This window comes from Kogia breviceps, chromosome 3, assembly GCF_026419965.1.
Source record: "Kogia breviceps isolate mKogBre1 chromosome 3, mKogBre1 haplotype 1, whole genome shotgun sequence".
NCBI lineage: Eukaryota > Metazoa > Chordata > Mammalia > Artiodactyla > Physeteridae > Kogia > Kogia breviceps.
In genome coordinates this window covers 85,171,642-85,187,194 of record NC_081312.1, presented here as the reverse complement: position 1 = coordinate 85,187,194, position 15,553 = coordinate 85,171,642, and the positions used below count along the sequence as shown (strand labels likewise).

The following is a 15,553-nucleotide window of genomic DNA, read 5'->3' as shown; positions in this document are numbered from 1 at the left end:
GGCTCAGTAGTTCTGGCATACGAGCTTAGTTGCTCTGTGGCATCTGGGATCTTCCCGGACCAGGTCTCGAACCCATGTCCGCCACACTGGCAGGTGGCTTCTTAACCACTGCGCCACCAGGGAAGTCCCTCCCACTGCTTTTCTTTAACTTTAAATTATTTAAATGTAAACTTCATCTGTGGTCAGATATTTTCAGGTATAATATTATGTCTTAAGGTAGCAAATATTTTTTAAGAGTCTTAAAGGTTTTTTTGTCCTTTGGCCTACTTCTCAGGGCTGTTTCTGGGAATCTATCCTAAATTATTCAAAACATGAAGAAAAATTTCTGTGAGAACCTATTCATTTTGGCATCATTTATAGTGGTGAAAAATCAGAAGCCACTTAGTTAACAGTAGCAGACATTACAGTACATTTGATAGATCTTATGTGGCTGTCAAAATTGATAACAAATGCAGCATAGAAAAATGTTTGAAAGTTTATGAAAAGAAGAAGTGGGATATAGATTTGAATGCATATTATTAGAGTGTTATAATTTTTTATATGAAAAAATGGAAGGGGGTGTTGTGTGGCATGATGCACTGATTCACTGAAGAGATGGATAACAGCTGTCTATGTGCCTGGCTCTGTTCTAGTGGTTGCTCAGTTACGAGTGGTGAATCTGACATAATCTCTTCTCTCACAGAGTTTACAGTCTAGCAGAGAATTATTTTCCAAACTTCTATAATGTGTCTATTCAATTTTTACAATTAAAGAGGTAGAGGAAAAGCAGGCATTGACTATTTCAGGTGTCAAATTTTGGCAAACAACGTGAAAGATCTGAGAATGGGTGCCTGGTAGGCCTGGTAATTGTAGCTGTATCAATAGTTAGCTCCTGAAATGACAAAGATGGCATTTGACTGTCCTGTGGCTGGCTGTCTAGACCTATTTGGATCTGTTCTTGCCTTAATTCTTTGATTCAGTAGATTATCCAGCTGTACGGCCTCTGTACTTTTATGATCAGAAACAACCTATAATACTTATAACTGTATAAAATTGATCAAAATGACAGTATTTCACATCCCACCATTTGTGCCAATGTATTTGTTGCCTGTTTTAAACTGCTAGAGGACAGGGATCTTCTCTTATGAGTAATTTTATGTAACACTCAACACAATCATGCATATTATGGAACTCAGAGGAATAGCCTTTGGTGTTATCGAGAGTGAAATATTGTTCATTTCCCTTAAACCTATAATTCCTGGATTTTAGAATGCCACAGATGAGACATAAAGCATTAAAGAAAAAAAAAGCTAAAGGCTAAAGTACTAGCTTGTCCTTTTCTTTCCTTTTGAAAATCACAGTGATAGTGTTTTTGTGTTTTGTTTTTTTTTACTTAAGGTAAATTTAAACCTGTTTTCCCTAAGAATCAATGAGTGCCTATTGTTTACTTTAAAGATGAGGCTGTTAAATATTTTTCACATGCCTTTCTTGATCCTCAGATCCCCCTCCCTAGTTCTTATGTGTGTCTGGATGGTCTGTTGTAGGTGGCCACAAATAGGCGAGTTTACTTATTTGACATTTTCCTTCTGGGAAGTCGTGCTTTCAGCAATGGACTTCAGATGGTATTAGAAGACAAGAGAATTTTGAAGGTGAGTGTGTAAGTTGATTCATCTGCTAGTAAGAATAACAGCCAGGTTCTAATAACTCTGTCTCTGTCTTCTGATTCCTTAGGTTATCCATGATTGTCGTTGGCTTTCAGATTGCCTCTCTCATCAGTATGGAATTTTGCTGAATAATGTCTTTGACACCCAGGTACATGCAGGGAAACACTGGAATCAATGCAGTGTATATAGCTCCTGTAGAAAATAGGCCTTGTCTGATGAATGATTGAAAGTCTTCTTGTGTGTGCCTCATTCCTGCCCACTTCTCATAGAAGATGTTTGTACAATATGTGAGAACATTTGGTGCACTGAAGAAGTACTGGAGAAAAGTTACTTATAATTATTTAGGGTTTTTTCCCTTCATTTTGCTCCAGAAATTTTCACATAAGAAGCAAGCACCATACTCTGTAGCATTCAGAAACTCAAACAATTTTGGAGTCATTTGGAAATCGGACATGGATTCTTACTGTGAGGTGGACAGTCAGTCACGTCTATGCCTTTACCACATATGTATCAGTTAAGGCTAATGGCTAATTGGCATCTAGCTCAGGGATGCAGGTTGTCCTAGATGTTCCCCCAAAGCCTATACTGGCCCCAGATAGCCTGAAGATAAGCAGTTTTTCTCTGATCTAAAGGACCTAGAGAAATGAGAAATTCCTAGATTATACTAGATCTGGGTTTCTGGTTTGGCTGTGAGAGCCATAAACCCACTAGTTTTCATTATGTATTCTTTAAGTTCTTCTAGTCTTCTAGGTTAATGCCATGAAAGGGAGATCTTGAATATATAAACCTAGAGCCTTTGGAGAGGGGTTAAAATAATGAGTTAGCCAATTATTTTTTAACAGAAATTCCTAAAAGTTCAACTTTATGTTATTGTATGTGGTTTAAGTTTGCTCTTTATGTATCTGCTTATAATGAACTTTGTGCCAGTTCTCTTGTTTACATGTTCCTTTGGGTTCTTCTTTCAAGAGCATTCACTATATAGAGATTGCTTCTATGCTTACTCCAAAATGTAAGAAAATTGCTCATTGTTCCCTTGAGACCATCAGGCTTCTTGATTAGACCTCGTATGTATTGTTTAATGAAGACATTGGCATATCTTTCCATATTTTTCTTTTCAGATTTTCATAGTACAAGAAGCAGGAATTCAGAATTATTTCAATTTGTCTTCCTTTAACACAGCGTATTAGTTTCTATTGCTGTTGTAACTAATCACCACAAATTTTGTGGCTTAAAACATAAATTTACTCTCTTACAGTTCTGGAGGTCAGACGTCTGAAATCATTTGCACTGGGTGAAAGTCAAGGTGTCAGCAGGGCTGGTTTCTTCTGGAGGCTCTGAGAGGACAGTCTGTTTCCTTGCTTTTCAGCTTTCACCTGTGTTCTTTGGCTTGCAGCTCCTTCCATCTTCACAGTGTACCAATCTCTGCTTTCATCATCACATCAACTTCTCTTCTAACTGTAGTAATCTCCCTCTGCCTGTCTTGGGAACATATGTATATGTATAACTGATTCACTTTGTTGTAAAGCAGAAACTAACACACCATTGTAAAGCAATTATACTCCAATAAAGATGTTAAAAAAAAAGAATACTTACGATTACATTTAGGGCCCATCTGGATAATTCAAGTTGATCTCCCTATCTCAATATCCTTAACTAATCACAGCAGCAAAGTCCATTTCGCCATTTAAGATAACATTCACAGGTCCAGGAATTAGGAGGTGTATATATTTGGGGGCTGTTATTTAGCCTACCACACACAGACAAATAATGATTCCAATTCTTAATTTTATTAGCTTTCCTTACCAAAACTTTACCAGAGTTGCTAGTAAGTAGAAGTAATTCTTTAATTTTATCTTCCTTTCCCCATTACTTGAAGGCGCCAAAGAGTAATAAATAATCATAAGGCAGGCAAATAAAAGAAGTGGAAAAGAAAATAGGGACACGTTAAAGTTGGGTGATCCTTTTTCTTTTTCTTTTCTTTTTTTTTTCTAATTTTTCAGAATAAGATAACCTAACAACTTTAAATTTTCTAATGGCATTGTCTATCATGTGGGTCCTTGGGAAATATGGTATTTAGAGATGTTTGTCTAAATGTATTTCTGCTATTTCTGTCATGAGATAGCTCTCTGTATATATCCTACAGACTGGTCTGTTTGTCTTTTTTTAATGCCACAGGTAGCAGATGTCCTTCAATTTTCCATGGAAACAGGCGGCTTTCTTCCAAACTGCATTAGTACTTTACAGGAGAGTTTAATCAGACACCTTAAAATAGCCCCTAAATATCTCTCCTTTCTGGAAGAGAGACAAAAACGGATTCGGGTGTGTATTAACGTATGTCCCATATAACATTAATATTTTCAAGTGTCTTGTGAGTGGGATTATCAGCATATTATATAGAGAAATGACAGCTGCTATGTAAGCATATGAACATTGCCAAAATCTTAGTTGTTCCAAATGGGAACAGTTTGTTTGTGGTCTCAAGTGGAAAAAAGCCAGCATCTGGATTTGTTGGTTATCAATTAAAACGTACTCTGAAATAAATTTTCAAGTTGGACAAGTGGAGATTTTATTGGGAATTTGGATTAAGGCAGTGGAACAAAAATCATGCCGATTATTTCTCCCAAAGTAAGATAGATTTTCTTCAGCTTCTAATAGCCTTGCATGCAAACTTAGGTCATGACAGTATCGGCTGCAATTTTGGCCATATAACCTAATCAGTCCTGCTGCCTCCAGTTTTGAATGAGAAGCCCTGATCTCTCTCTCTCTGTCTCTTCTTCCCTCCCTCCCTCCCCACGTCTTTCCCCCATCACATACACACACTCACTGTATACACACAATAAGTGTGTGTATGTGTATGTGTGTATATTCTCAGAAGGCTAGCCATAATGTGAAAGTAGAAGGTAATAATTGAAGAAAATGACAGTAATGGTGATTTAAGTTAAGCAGCACTTAGATAAACCATTATTTTCTTTAAAGATTTGCTTACTATTCAGAGAAAATTGTTTTGGTGTCTCTAGGAAAACCCAGAACTATGGTTCACACGACCTATTTCACCCTCTTTGCTAAAAATTTTGGCCCTGGAAGCTACCTACCTGCTCCCCCTTCGCTTGGTACTCCTAAATGAAATGATGTCTGATCTAACTACCCTGGTGGACGGGTACCTAAACACCTACCAAAAAGGGTCTGCAGACTGGCTGGGAGGCATGGAGGTAGGTGCCACTCTCTGCGGCTGTGTTTTCAGGACCTCTGTTTCCTCATGGGGGCCACAGTGATACCCACTCTTCACAGCTGCACCAAATTTCTTTCAGCAGACTTGATGATAAATATTCTTGAAGCGGCTATAGCTTGGGCTTAATTCAGCTCCTTAAGCACGTTTTTACAATATATATATATTTTTTATGATCACTGACATTTATTTCATATGATGCAACTGGTGATGTGCATTTCAATAAAACTAAAAGTTGATGAGCTAGACGTCCTAACTCCTTTCTTAAATATTGTACCAATTTTCTCACAATATTAAGTTATGTTTCCAGTAAATATATCTTTCAAAGAAAGGGTAAATTTCATTAGTTATTTTTATGAAGCCAACACAATATAAGAAAACTTACATTGTTGGCAAACTATTGCATTAGGCCAAATCTGGCCCATGGCCTATTTTTGTAAAGCACAAGCTAAGAATGATATTTATAGTCTTAAAGGATTGTTTAAAAAAAAAAAGTATGCAAAAGCCATGTTTGTGGCTTACAAAGCCTAAAATATTTACTATTTGACTCCTTACATAAAAAGTTCATAGGCTACTGCTATAAACAATTCTCATTTAGGAATACTGATGCAAAATCCTAAATAAAATAATAGCATTTTTGTTACAAACTCCACTTAGATGTATTATACTTTTCTATTAATGTGTCTCTGGATTCTAGTTACAAGCATGGTTTAATATTATATTAATATTTAATACTATATTAAATTATTTTATTAGGGCAAAGAAAGTTATGATTATCTCATAAATGCTGAAAAAGTTATTTTGTAACTTTTTTATATTTTGCTCTCACTGTTTAACAAGAAAAGAGTAATGTAAAAATCCTTTCATAGTTTGCTTGATTGGAGAATATTAATATTTTTCATTTATCATTGTAAAGCCAAGGACAATTTTTTAACTTTTTAATATTTTGCTCTCACTGTTTATTGCTGAAAAAAATTGATAATATTCTATATACATTATTTTTTATTAAAGTTGGAATAGGTACTTTAACATGATAAAACATATATCTCAGGCAAGAAGACTACCTAATATTTGATTGGGAACATCAATATCAAGAAATATACAGAAATGGGGACTATCACCACTACTTTAGTAGTTTCTGAAGCTATTAGCCAGTGAGGTTAGAAAAAAAAAGATGAACTATAAAAATTGAACAGGAGGAATGGGAATGATGACTTGCCTATGATATACCTGAACACTGAAGAGAATCAATTGAAAAAGACTGCCACAAACAAAAAGGTAGTTTAGTAAAATGGGTACAAATATAACATAAAATTTAATAGCTTTCCTATATCCCTATACACAACTACAGAATATAATGGGGGAAAATTAATTTATAATTGTAACAAAAAATAGATTATCTAGAAATAAATCTGACAAGAAATGTGAAATATAGAGATGAAAAAAATGTTAAAGTATTACTGAATAGCATAAAAGAGGACTTAAATGAATGGGGGACACTATTTTTGGCAATCAGTTATTCCTAAATTAACTTTTTTTAAAAAATTAATTTATTTATTTTTTTGGTTGCATTGGGTCTTTGTTGCTGTGTGCAGGCTTTCTCTAATTGCAGTGAGCAGGGGCTATGCTTCGTTGCGGTGCGCGGGCTTCTCATTGCGGTGGCTTCTCTTGTTGTGGAGCACAGGCTCTAGGTGTGGGGGCTTCAGTAGTTGTGGCACGTGGGCTCAGTAGTTGTGGCTCCTGGGCTCTAGAGCACAGGCTCAGTAGTTGTGGTGCACGGGCTTAATTGCTCCACGGCATGTGGGATCTTCCCAGGCCAGGGCTCGAACCCGTGTCTCCTGCATTGGCAGGTGGGTTCTTAACCACTGCTCCACCAGGGAAGCCCCCTAAATTAACTTTAAAATTTAACTTTCTTTTAAGAAAAATGCTAAACCCATAATTACTTTGGCAAACTGTGATTATAGTGTTTATAGAGATAAATAAGCATAAATAAGAATAGTCCTGTCAGATATTAAAACATATATGTCTACACTAAATATGAGCAGTACATGTATAGGCAGATCGATGGAATAGAGAACCCAGAAATAGATCTCATATATATCAGTAATGGTTGGGGAAAAGGTAGAATTTCCAATCAATGAGAAAAAGATAAGTATTTAGTAAATGGCCTCAGGCAATTGACTAACCATTGTGGGGGAGGAGAATCAGAGTTGGATTGTTATCTCTTTCTGCTACACCAAAATAAATCCCATGGATCAAGTATTTATGTAAGAACTAGAATTATAAAAGTATTGGGAAAAAAAGTATTGGGACTTCCCTGGTGGTCCAGTAGCTAAGACTCCGTACTCCCAAAGCAGGGGGCCCGGGTTCCATCCCTGGTCAGGAACTAGATCCCACATGTGGCAATGAAGATGATCCCATGTGCTGCAACTAAGACCCAGCGCAGCTAAATAAATAAGTAAATAAATAAATAAATATTTTTTTAAAGTATTAAAAGAAAATTATGTCACAGTAGGGAATGTCCCCTCCCCCAACTTTACTGAGGAATAGTTGACAAAATTAATTGTGTATATTTAAAGTGTACATCGTGATGATTTGATATACATTGTGGAATGATTACCAAGATCAATATAACTAACATCCATCACCTCATAGCTAACTTTTTTTTATGTAGTGAGAATGCTTAAGATCTAGTCTCAGAAACTTTCAAGTATATAATACTGAACTATTAACTGCAGTAACCATGCTGTGCATTAGATCCTCAGAACTTATTCTTCTTACAACTGAAAGTTTGTACCCTCTGACCTACATCTCTCCATTTTCCTCTCCCTCAACCCCTGGGAACCACCATTCTATTCTCTGTTTTTATGAAATCAGATTTTTGTTTTTGTTTTATAAGATTTCATATATAAGTGATACTGTGCAGTTTTTGTCTTTGTCTGGCTTATTTCACTTAGCATAATACCCTCCAGGTTCAAACATATTGTTGCAGATGGCAGGACTGCCTTCTTTTTTATGGCTGAATAATGTTCTATTGTATCAAATATTGTATTGTGTAATGTATATACATCACATCTTTATCCATTTATCTGTTGATAGACACAGGTTGTTTACATATTGTGACTATTGTGAATTATGATGCAGTGAACAAGGGAATGTACATATCTCTTTGCGATCCTGTTTTCATATGCTTCAAATATGTACCCAGACGTGGGATTGCTGGACCATATAATAGTTCTATTTTTAATTTTTTGAGGAACATCCACGTTGTTTTCCACTGTTTTACATGGGAATGTAAATTGCATCAATTTACATTCCGATCAACAGCATATGAGTTCCCTTTTCTCCACATTCTCACCAACACTTGTTATCTGGCTTTGATAATAGCCATCTTAACAGGTGTTAGTAACACCTCATTGTGGTTTTGACTTGCATTTCCCTGATAACTAGTGACTTCGAGCACCTTTTCATGTACCTGTTGGCCATCTAAATATCTTCTTTGGAAAATTATCTATTCAGGTCCTTTGCTCACTTTTAAATTAGAGTATTTGCTTTTTTGCTATTGAGTTGTATGAGGAAATGCTTTTCTATGCAACACAGAAATACTCAGAACTCATAAAAGATGAATAAATATGACTTTAAAAATTTTGTATGGTGAAAATACTGTGAACAAAGTCAAAGGGCAAGCAACCTAGGAAAAATTATTTGCCTCATGTAACAAAGAGGACATTTTCTTAATATATTCTTTATTGTAGCATTTATGTAATGACAAAATACTGAAGACAACCCAAATATCCATCCACAAGGGTTTGGTTAAACAAACTATGGTATATCCATACAGCCATTAAAATTGCCAATATGGAAAAATCTCTAAGACAGATTTTTTAGTGGGAAAAATCAAGAAGAAGAAGAATATATAATATTATGTAACCATTTGTATAAAATAATTTTAGAAAGAGTTATCAAAATAAAAAGTTGGGGGAAAATAAAAATTGAAAAATGTAATCAATGAATAGATAAATATTTAGTAAGGGATCATATATGCAAAGACTGGAGGCTACAGAAGAAGCTGCTTTTTAGAGGATGCACCTGCTAAGGCAGTTGGGGCGAGGTTGGAATGGACCCTTACTTTTCATTGTATAATCTTTATACATACACACATGCACAACATACAAATTGGATTCAAAATATTTAAATTACTTGAAAAATAGTACTACTATAGTTGAAGACACTAGAGGGTGCTATAAGAACACATTTGAATAGACCCTTGCTTGCCAAATACTAAGTTTAGTAGAAGTGATTTTAAAGTGATTGTAAGGATCATATTCAGAAATTTAGTTATAGTAGACTTGTGTTCATTTTCTTTTCTTAGCGTACATGTATGGAGCTCCCAGAGGAACTGCTTCAACTCAAGGACTTCCAGAGACAGCGCAGAGAGAGAGCTGCAAAAGAATACAGAGTAAATGCGCAGGGACTCCTAATACGGACAGTACTACATCCAAAGGAATCTATGACAGAGACAGCAGGGAAAGAGGGAAAAGTAAGAGGTTTCTTACTTGGTAAAAATTCTAGGCTAGATAAAGCTCCAAATTTTACATCTCTCAAGAATGTAAATTTGCTAAACGAAGAATCTAAGAGTAAGCAAACCACAGCGGAACCTCAACATCTACCTCCCATAAAGGAAGAAGTCAGTGAAGATTCCAGTAACAAACAAATTTACCCTGAGTCAGAGGGGTTTAAGGACCAGAGAATAACTCAAAAAGAATACCTCAAGATACCTAAACAAGAGTTTCAGACAAATTTATCTTTGAAAGAGGAGATAGAACAGTTACTGATGGTGGAAAACAAGGAAGATCTAAAATATACAAAACAAGATGTTTTAGTGTCTCCTTCCCTTCCTCAGGAAACCAGCGTGTCTCCAAGTGACATTTTTCATCCTTTTAGAAAAGCTGTGCTTCCCACACTTCCTCCCTGCCCAGCTTTGGAGAAGACTGATTCCTGGATAAATCCAGATTCTCCCAATCTGCTTTAGAGATCTGCAGTTTGTTCTTGAGGCCAATAAAGGTGGCTTATTTCCTCTGCCATCAAGGCCTTCCTCAGTGCTTAAGTTTATTGTGTTGTAAATTAGTCACAGGCTTTGGGGGAAATTATATCCTCTTGCTTACTCCTATATTCTTGGAATTTGATTAGGATGGGAATGAATAAGTTAAATAATGGAAGAAGTAAATGTTCTGATTATGTCACTGTGTAGAAATGTTCCCTGTGGCCAGACTGAATTATTTCTCATAATTTGGGTTTAAAGGATTTGAAGAAGGGAAAAATTTTGGACTTAGTGTCTGGAAGAATCTATACTTTAAATTTTTTGTTGTTTTTTCTGGTTTGAAGAGTGTTGGTAAAACTCTTAGCCGTAAGTTTAAAAATATTAGTACCTGACAACTTTACCTGTACTTTTTTCCTTTTTAGAATATTAACTTTGTCAATTATACCTCAATAAAGACGAAAAATATTAACTTTATTTTTGAATTTAAATGTTTGGTCTGTCTTATGTCATAGACAAACAATAGTTTATGTTATTACAGGAATCAATATCCCAGTTTTAATTTCTTTTCATTCCATTTACTTTTAGAGAGTTTTGTCCATTTCCCTAACAAAGCAGGGCCTTCTTTAGAGTATGTCTATTATGTAAACTTGAAGTTTGATTCCACTCTGTTTGCCTGGAGGTGGTATGCCTTCTTAGGGTGAAAGGAAGGTAGCCTGTACTGAGCCCTTTTTATGTTGAATACTTGCAAGTTGCTCATTCTTTTGTGTATAATAACCAGTAAACCTGTTTGGTATTAGGTTATCTCTCACTTTTCTTCATTGGGTCAGGGTAGGAATAAATTGGAATGTGTCTGGATTTCTAGGTCTAGAATCCAGTGAGAAATCTGTAACTTTTTTTTTTTTTTTTTTTTTTTTTTGCGGTGCTGCACGTCCTGTGGGATCCTAGTTCCCTGACCAGGGATGGAACCTGGGCCACATCAGTGAAAGCACCGAGCCCTAACCATTGGACTGCCAGGGAATTCCCTAGAAATCTGTAATTTGACTATTATACAGGCCTCTACTACTTAGGGGAGACAGGGGCAGTCTATAATTAGGAACATCCTTATCTGTGCTCATTGATTCTATCATGAGTACCACTGAAAGAACAGCTGTGTCTTCCAAATCCCAGAGCCCAGATCTGGTCTAAGCTTAAGATGAAGGCAGGACTAAGAGCAGTCAGTTCAGCCCTGCATTTGCTGTCCCTCACTTTGTCCATAGTTTAGAAGGTCATTGGAGGCCAAGGTGGTTTCTGGTTCATCCTGGGTGAATGTGTTTTCAGGTTGAGCCCAGAAAGTGGTTAATCTAGTTTTACTCTGGAAAGGGCAAGAATTTCTGTGAAATTCATAGAATTGATTTGGCTTCTTATGGAACCATACCACACACAATTTTTATACATACATACATGTAAATATACAGGCTACAAAGAAAAATGTGATGTTCTTCATATTTAAAAAAAGAATTCTTCTTTCTTTATGTATTTTGTGACTAATAAAGAACAACAGGATTCTGTTGGACCTTTGCTGTGCCGCTCAATATGGTAGCTATATGTGGCTATTGAAATTTAAAATTAAATTGATTAAAATGAAATAAAATTAAGAATTCAGTTCCTCAGTTGCACTTGCTATATGTCCAATACTCAATAATTTCATGTACCCAGTGGCTACCATGTTGAACATCACAGATATAGAACATTTCCGTCATTGCAGAAAGTTCTATTGGACACTGCTATTTGAGAAGTACTTTGACTCTCAGAACTAAATGAGCCTTCTGGGTTTCATCACAGTATTTTCTTAGTGAAACGGTCACGTAACTGGAACCGCATTTTTCTCCATATTCTCATTCTAGCCTGGAGTGCCTACCTAAATTCCATGTGCTCAGATCCAACCATGAACTTCTGTCCTTTGCTGGATAGAGTGAAAAACAATCCCTGGGTTATTCAAGCCCTGTTGCTAGTGCTCTGTGCCATTACTTAGATTTCTTATCTAAATTTTGCTCAGAATTTTGGAAAATCTTTGGTTCTTGACCCAACTAATTGTTGAGTTCTTACTCTATATTTTTCTAGTTGAGAGTTTATAAACCATACTGCCTACTTTCCCAAACTCTTGGAATCTTGCTTCAGTCTACACTGAATTCCTGCATCTGTCCTACTCAGGTCTGACCTTTCTGTACATGATCTGCTGTTAGAGATTCTCACAAGCAATCTGATCCTTTTAATTTGGGAATTAAGAAACAGAGTTAAATGACTTCCCTGAAGAAAAGTGCTGCACTGAGAATAGAACCAGTGTTTCTTACTTCTTGGTCCATTCAGTGTTCTTTCAACTATAGGATGAAAAATCATTGCAGCAGCTTTGCCTCCAATCTGGCTGTGAGCTTGATAAAGCCTAACATGACACAATAGAATTTTAATACGCTGGGACTTCCTTGGTGGTGCAGTGGTTAAGAATCCACCTGCCAATGCAAGGGACATGGGTTCGATCCTGGTCCAGGAAGATCCCACATGCCGTGGAGCAACTAAGCCCATGCACTGCAAGTACAGAAGCCCACGCACACTACAGCCCACATGCCACAACTATGGAGCCTTCATGCCACAACTACTGAAGCCCATGCACCTAGAGCCTGTTCTCTGCAACAAGAGAAGCCACCACAATGAGAAGTCTGTTCACCCCAATGAAGAGTAGCCCCAGCTCGCCACAACTAGAGAAAGCTCATGCGCAGCAACAAAGACCCAACGCAGCCAAAAAAAAAAAAAAGAATTTTAATACACTATAGGCATGTCATTGTTTTGACACAAGGCAAGTCACAGCAGCAAGCCAAGATAAGGCTTGGTGCAAACTTGGGGAGCTGAGGGTGATTGGTCAGGTGTACTTATCAAAAAGGCATTTACTATAAAGGTAACATCAATAAATACATTACAGAAAATTTTAGAAAATAATGAGAAAAAAATACTCAACTATCATCCCACATTATACAGCCCTTCCTAGCATTTTGGCACTTTTCTTTCAATTTTTCCTCTCTCATTCTCTATCTCTCTACATACACACAATCACAACCATACTGTAAATACAGTTATTGTGTTTTCTATACCAAGTATTTCTCCATTTTATAATCCTAACAACCAACATTTTAAACAGATGTTTCATTTTATTTTATTTTATTTTATTTTTATTTTTTTGTGTGTGTGTGTGGTACGCGGGCCTCTCACTGTTGTGGCCTCTCCCGTTGCGGAGCACAGGCTCCAGACGCACAGGCTGAGCGGCCATGGCTCATGGGCCCAGCCGCTCCGCGGCATGTGGGATCTTCCCGGACCGGGGCACGAACCCGTATCCCCTGCATCGGCAGGTGGATTCTCAACCACTGCGCCACCAGGGAAGCCCCAGATGTTTCATTTTAAAATTAACATACTATTAAATAGAATTTGGAAAATAGAGGAAAATAAGAAAAAATTTACTCATTTCTCTAACTCAACAGAAAAATCAGGTAATATTTTTGTTAATGTCAGTGTTTATGCATAGGTTTTACCCTCTACATAGTTATATATATATATACACTCTACTTTATGAATGTTTTCCTATGCTGTTATACACCCTTTGTAAAGATTTTTTAAAAATATTTTTTAATATTTATTTTTGGCTGCGTTGGGTCTTCATTGGTACACACGGGCTTTCTCTAGTTGCAGCAAGTGGGGGCTACTCTTCCTTGCGATGTGCAGGAGGTGGTTTCTCTTGTTGCGGAGCTCTAGGTGTGTGGGCTTTGGTAGTTGTGGAGTGCAGGCTCAGTATCTGTGGCTCGCGGGCTCTAGAGCGCAGGTTCAGTAGTTGTGGCACACGGGCTTAGTTGCTCCGTGGCATGTGGGATCTTCCCGGACCAGGGATCAAACCCGTGTCCGCTGCATTGGCAGGTGGTTCTTAACCATTGTGCCACTAGGGAAGTACCAAGATTTTTTTTTTTTTTTTTGCTATGCTGTGCGGCTTGTGGGATCTTAGTTCCCTAACCAGGGATCAAACCTGGGCCCTCGGCAGTGAAAGCACAGAGTCCCAACTACTGGACCGCCAAGGAATTCCCAAGATTTTTATGACTACATAATGTTTCTAAGCGTATACACCATGGTTTACTTAGCTCTGTTTTGGTATATTCAGGGTGTTTCCATTCCTTATTTCCTGATTTTTCCATGTTTTGAATCATTTTGTCAGAATGAAATTCCAGAAGTAGGTCAAAGAGGTTTTTTTGGTTTTGTTTTTTACAGCTCTTGCTAAGTTACTTTTCAAAAGTGTTAACCAATTATATTGCCACTCCAATTTTTGTAGTAATGATGCACCATCGAGAGCATTAGATTTTTTTTTTTTTTCGGTACGCGGGCCTCTCACTGTTGTGGCCTCTCCCATTGCGGAGCGCAGGCTCCGGACGCGCAAGCTCAGCGGCCATGGCTCACAGGCCCAGCCGCTCCGCGGCATGTGGGATCTTCCCGGACCGGAGCACGAACCTGTGTCCCCTGCATCGGCAGGCGGATTCTCAACCACTGCGCCACCAGGGAAGCCCTAGATTTTTTTCTTGAGAGGCATTGCATGCTTTTGACTTTCAAAATTCTAACTTCTTTATCCATAAACCTGAAAGGTTTCCTGTCATTTTTTTGTAACTTACCTGCATTAGATACCATGAAGATTAATGAAAACATACATACTGGGAATATTTGAATTCTGATAAATATCCCTGATCTCTAAGTAAGGACATTATTATGGGTAAAATATTTTAATCATATAAACCCTAAAATAAAACCGAAGTCTATATACTCATGATGAAAGACATCTTTGAAATGTCTTGGAACGCTCATCAAGGATGTCATAGAAAATGATATTTATTGTTATACAAAACGAGAAAGAATCTTAGCTAAATTGCTAGGTTTACCCTAAGACAAAATTTAATACATTCTATTCTACATACTCACAGGAGTTGAGCCTGTAACTCTATAATTTAATAGACCTCCTTAAACAGGAAAAGCTATCAAATTGTAATCAGGGTATAATCAGCAACCCAATCTTAATATATATATATTGCAAATAAAAAATGTCGAAACTATGCTTCAATTTAGTCATCATAAACAGCATTTCTTAAACAATGGAATAGAATAGAGAATATCAGAGTGCGTTATACATAGTAAAGGAAAGTATCATTTTGTGAAACTTTTTTTCTCTGTTGTATGCTAGAGTATGTGTGCTTTTACTATTGGTTGCAGTAAAAAGCAGCTAAAGATAAGCATAGAAGGAAACATCTTTAAATACTTAAACAATAAAACAAGAAAGATCTAAAACCAGTGATCTCAGCTTTCATCTTAAGCTAGAAAAGGAAGAATAAATTAAACTTGGGCTAAGTAGGATGAAACAAATAATGATAATAGAAATCAATAAAATTAAAAGTGGAGAAAGAAAATCAATAAAACCAAAACCTGTAAGATCAGTAAAATTGTTAAACTTTTACTCATACTGACCAAGATTTTTCTTTAAAAAGGCACAAATTATCAATATCAGAAATGAAAGATTATTATTACAGATCCTGTATATATATATATATATATATATATATATATATATATATATATATATATATTAAA

At 36.6% G+C, this 15,553-nt stretch overlaps 1 protein-coding gene across 2 annotated transcripts in view; it reads left to right on the top strand.

Annotated features, from left to right (window-relative positions):
- EXD1 (exonuclease 3'-5' domain containing 1) overlaps positions 1-10,395 on the top strand; it is a 35,511-nt gene extending 25,116 nt beyond the window's left edge. The window contains exons 8-12 of one of the 2 annotated variants that reach the window (XM_059058045.2): positions 1,524-1,628; positions 1,711-1,791; positions 3,819-3,962; positions 4,661-4,852; positions 9,242-10,395. In XM_059058045.2, the coding sequence (XP_058914028.1) occupies positions 1,524-1,628; positions 1,711-1,791; positions 3,819-3,962; positions 4,661-4,852; positions 9,242-9,901 (1,182 nt within the window). In that variant the 3' untranslated portion in view covers positions 9,902-10,395. The remainder of the gene's footprint in view (positions 1-1,523; positions 1,629-1,710; positions 1,792-3,818; positions 3,963-4,660; positions 4,853-9,241) is intronic. The other variant, XM_067029000.1, reaches the window with a different exon arrangement.
- Positions 10,396-15,553: the final 5,158 nt, after the last annotated feature.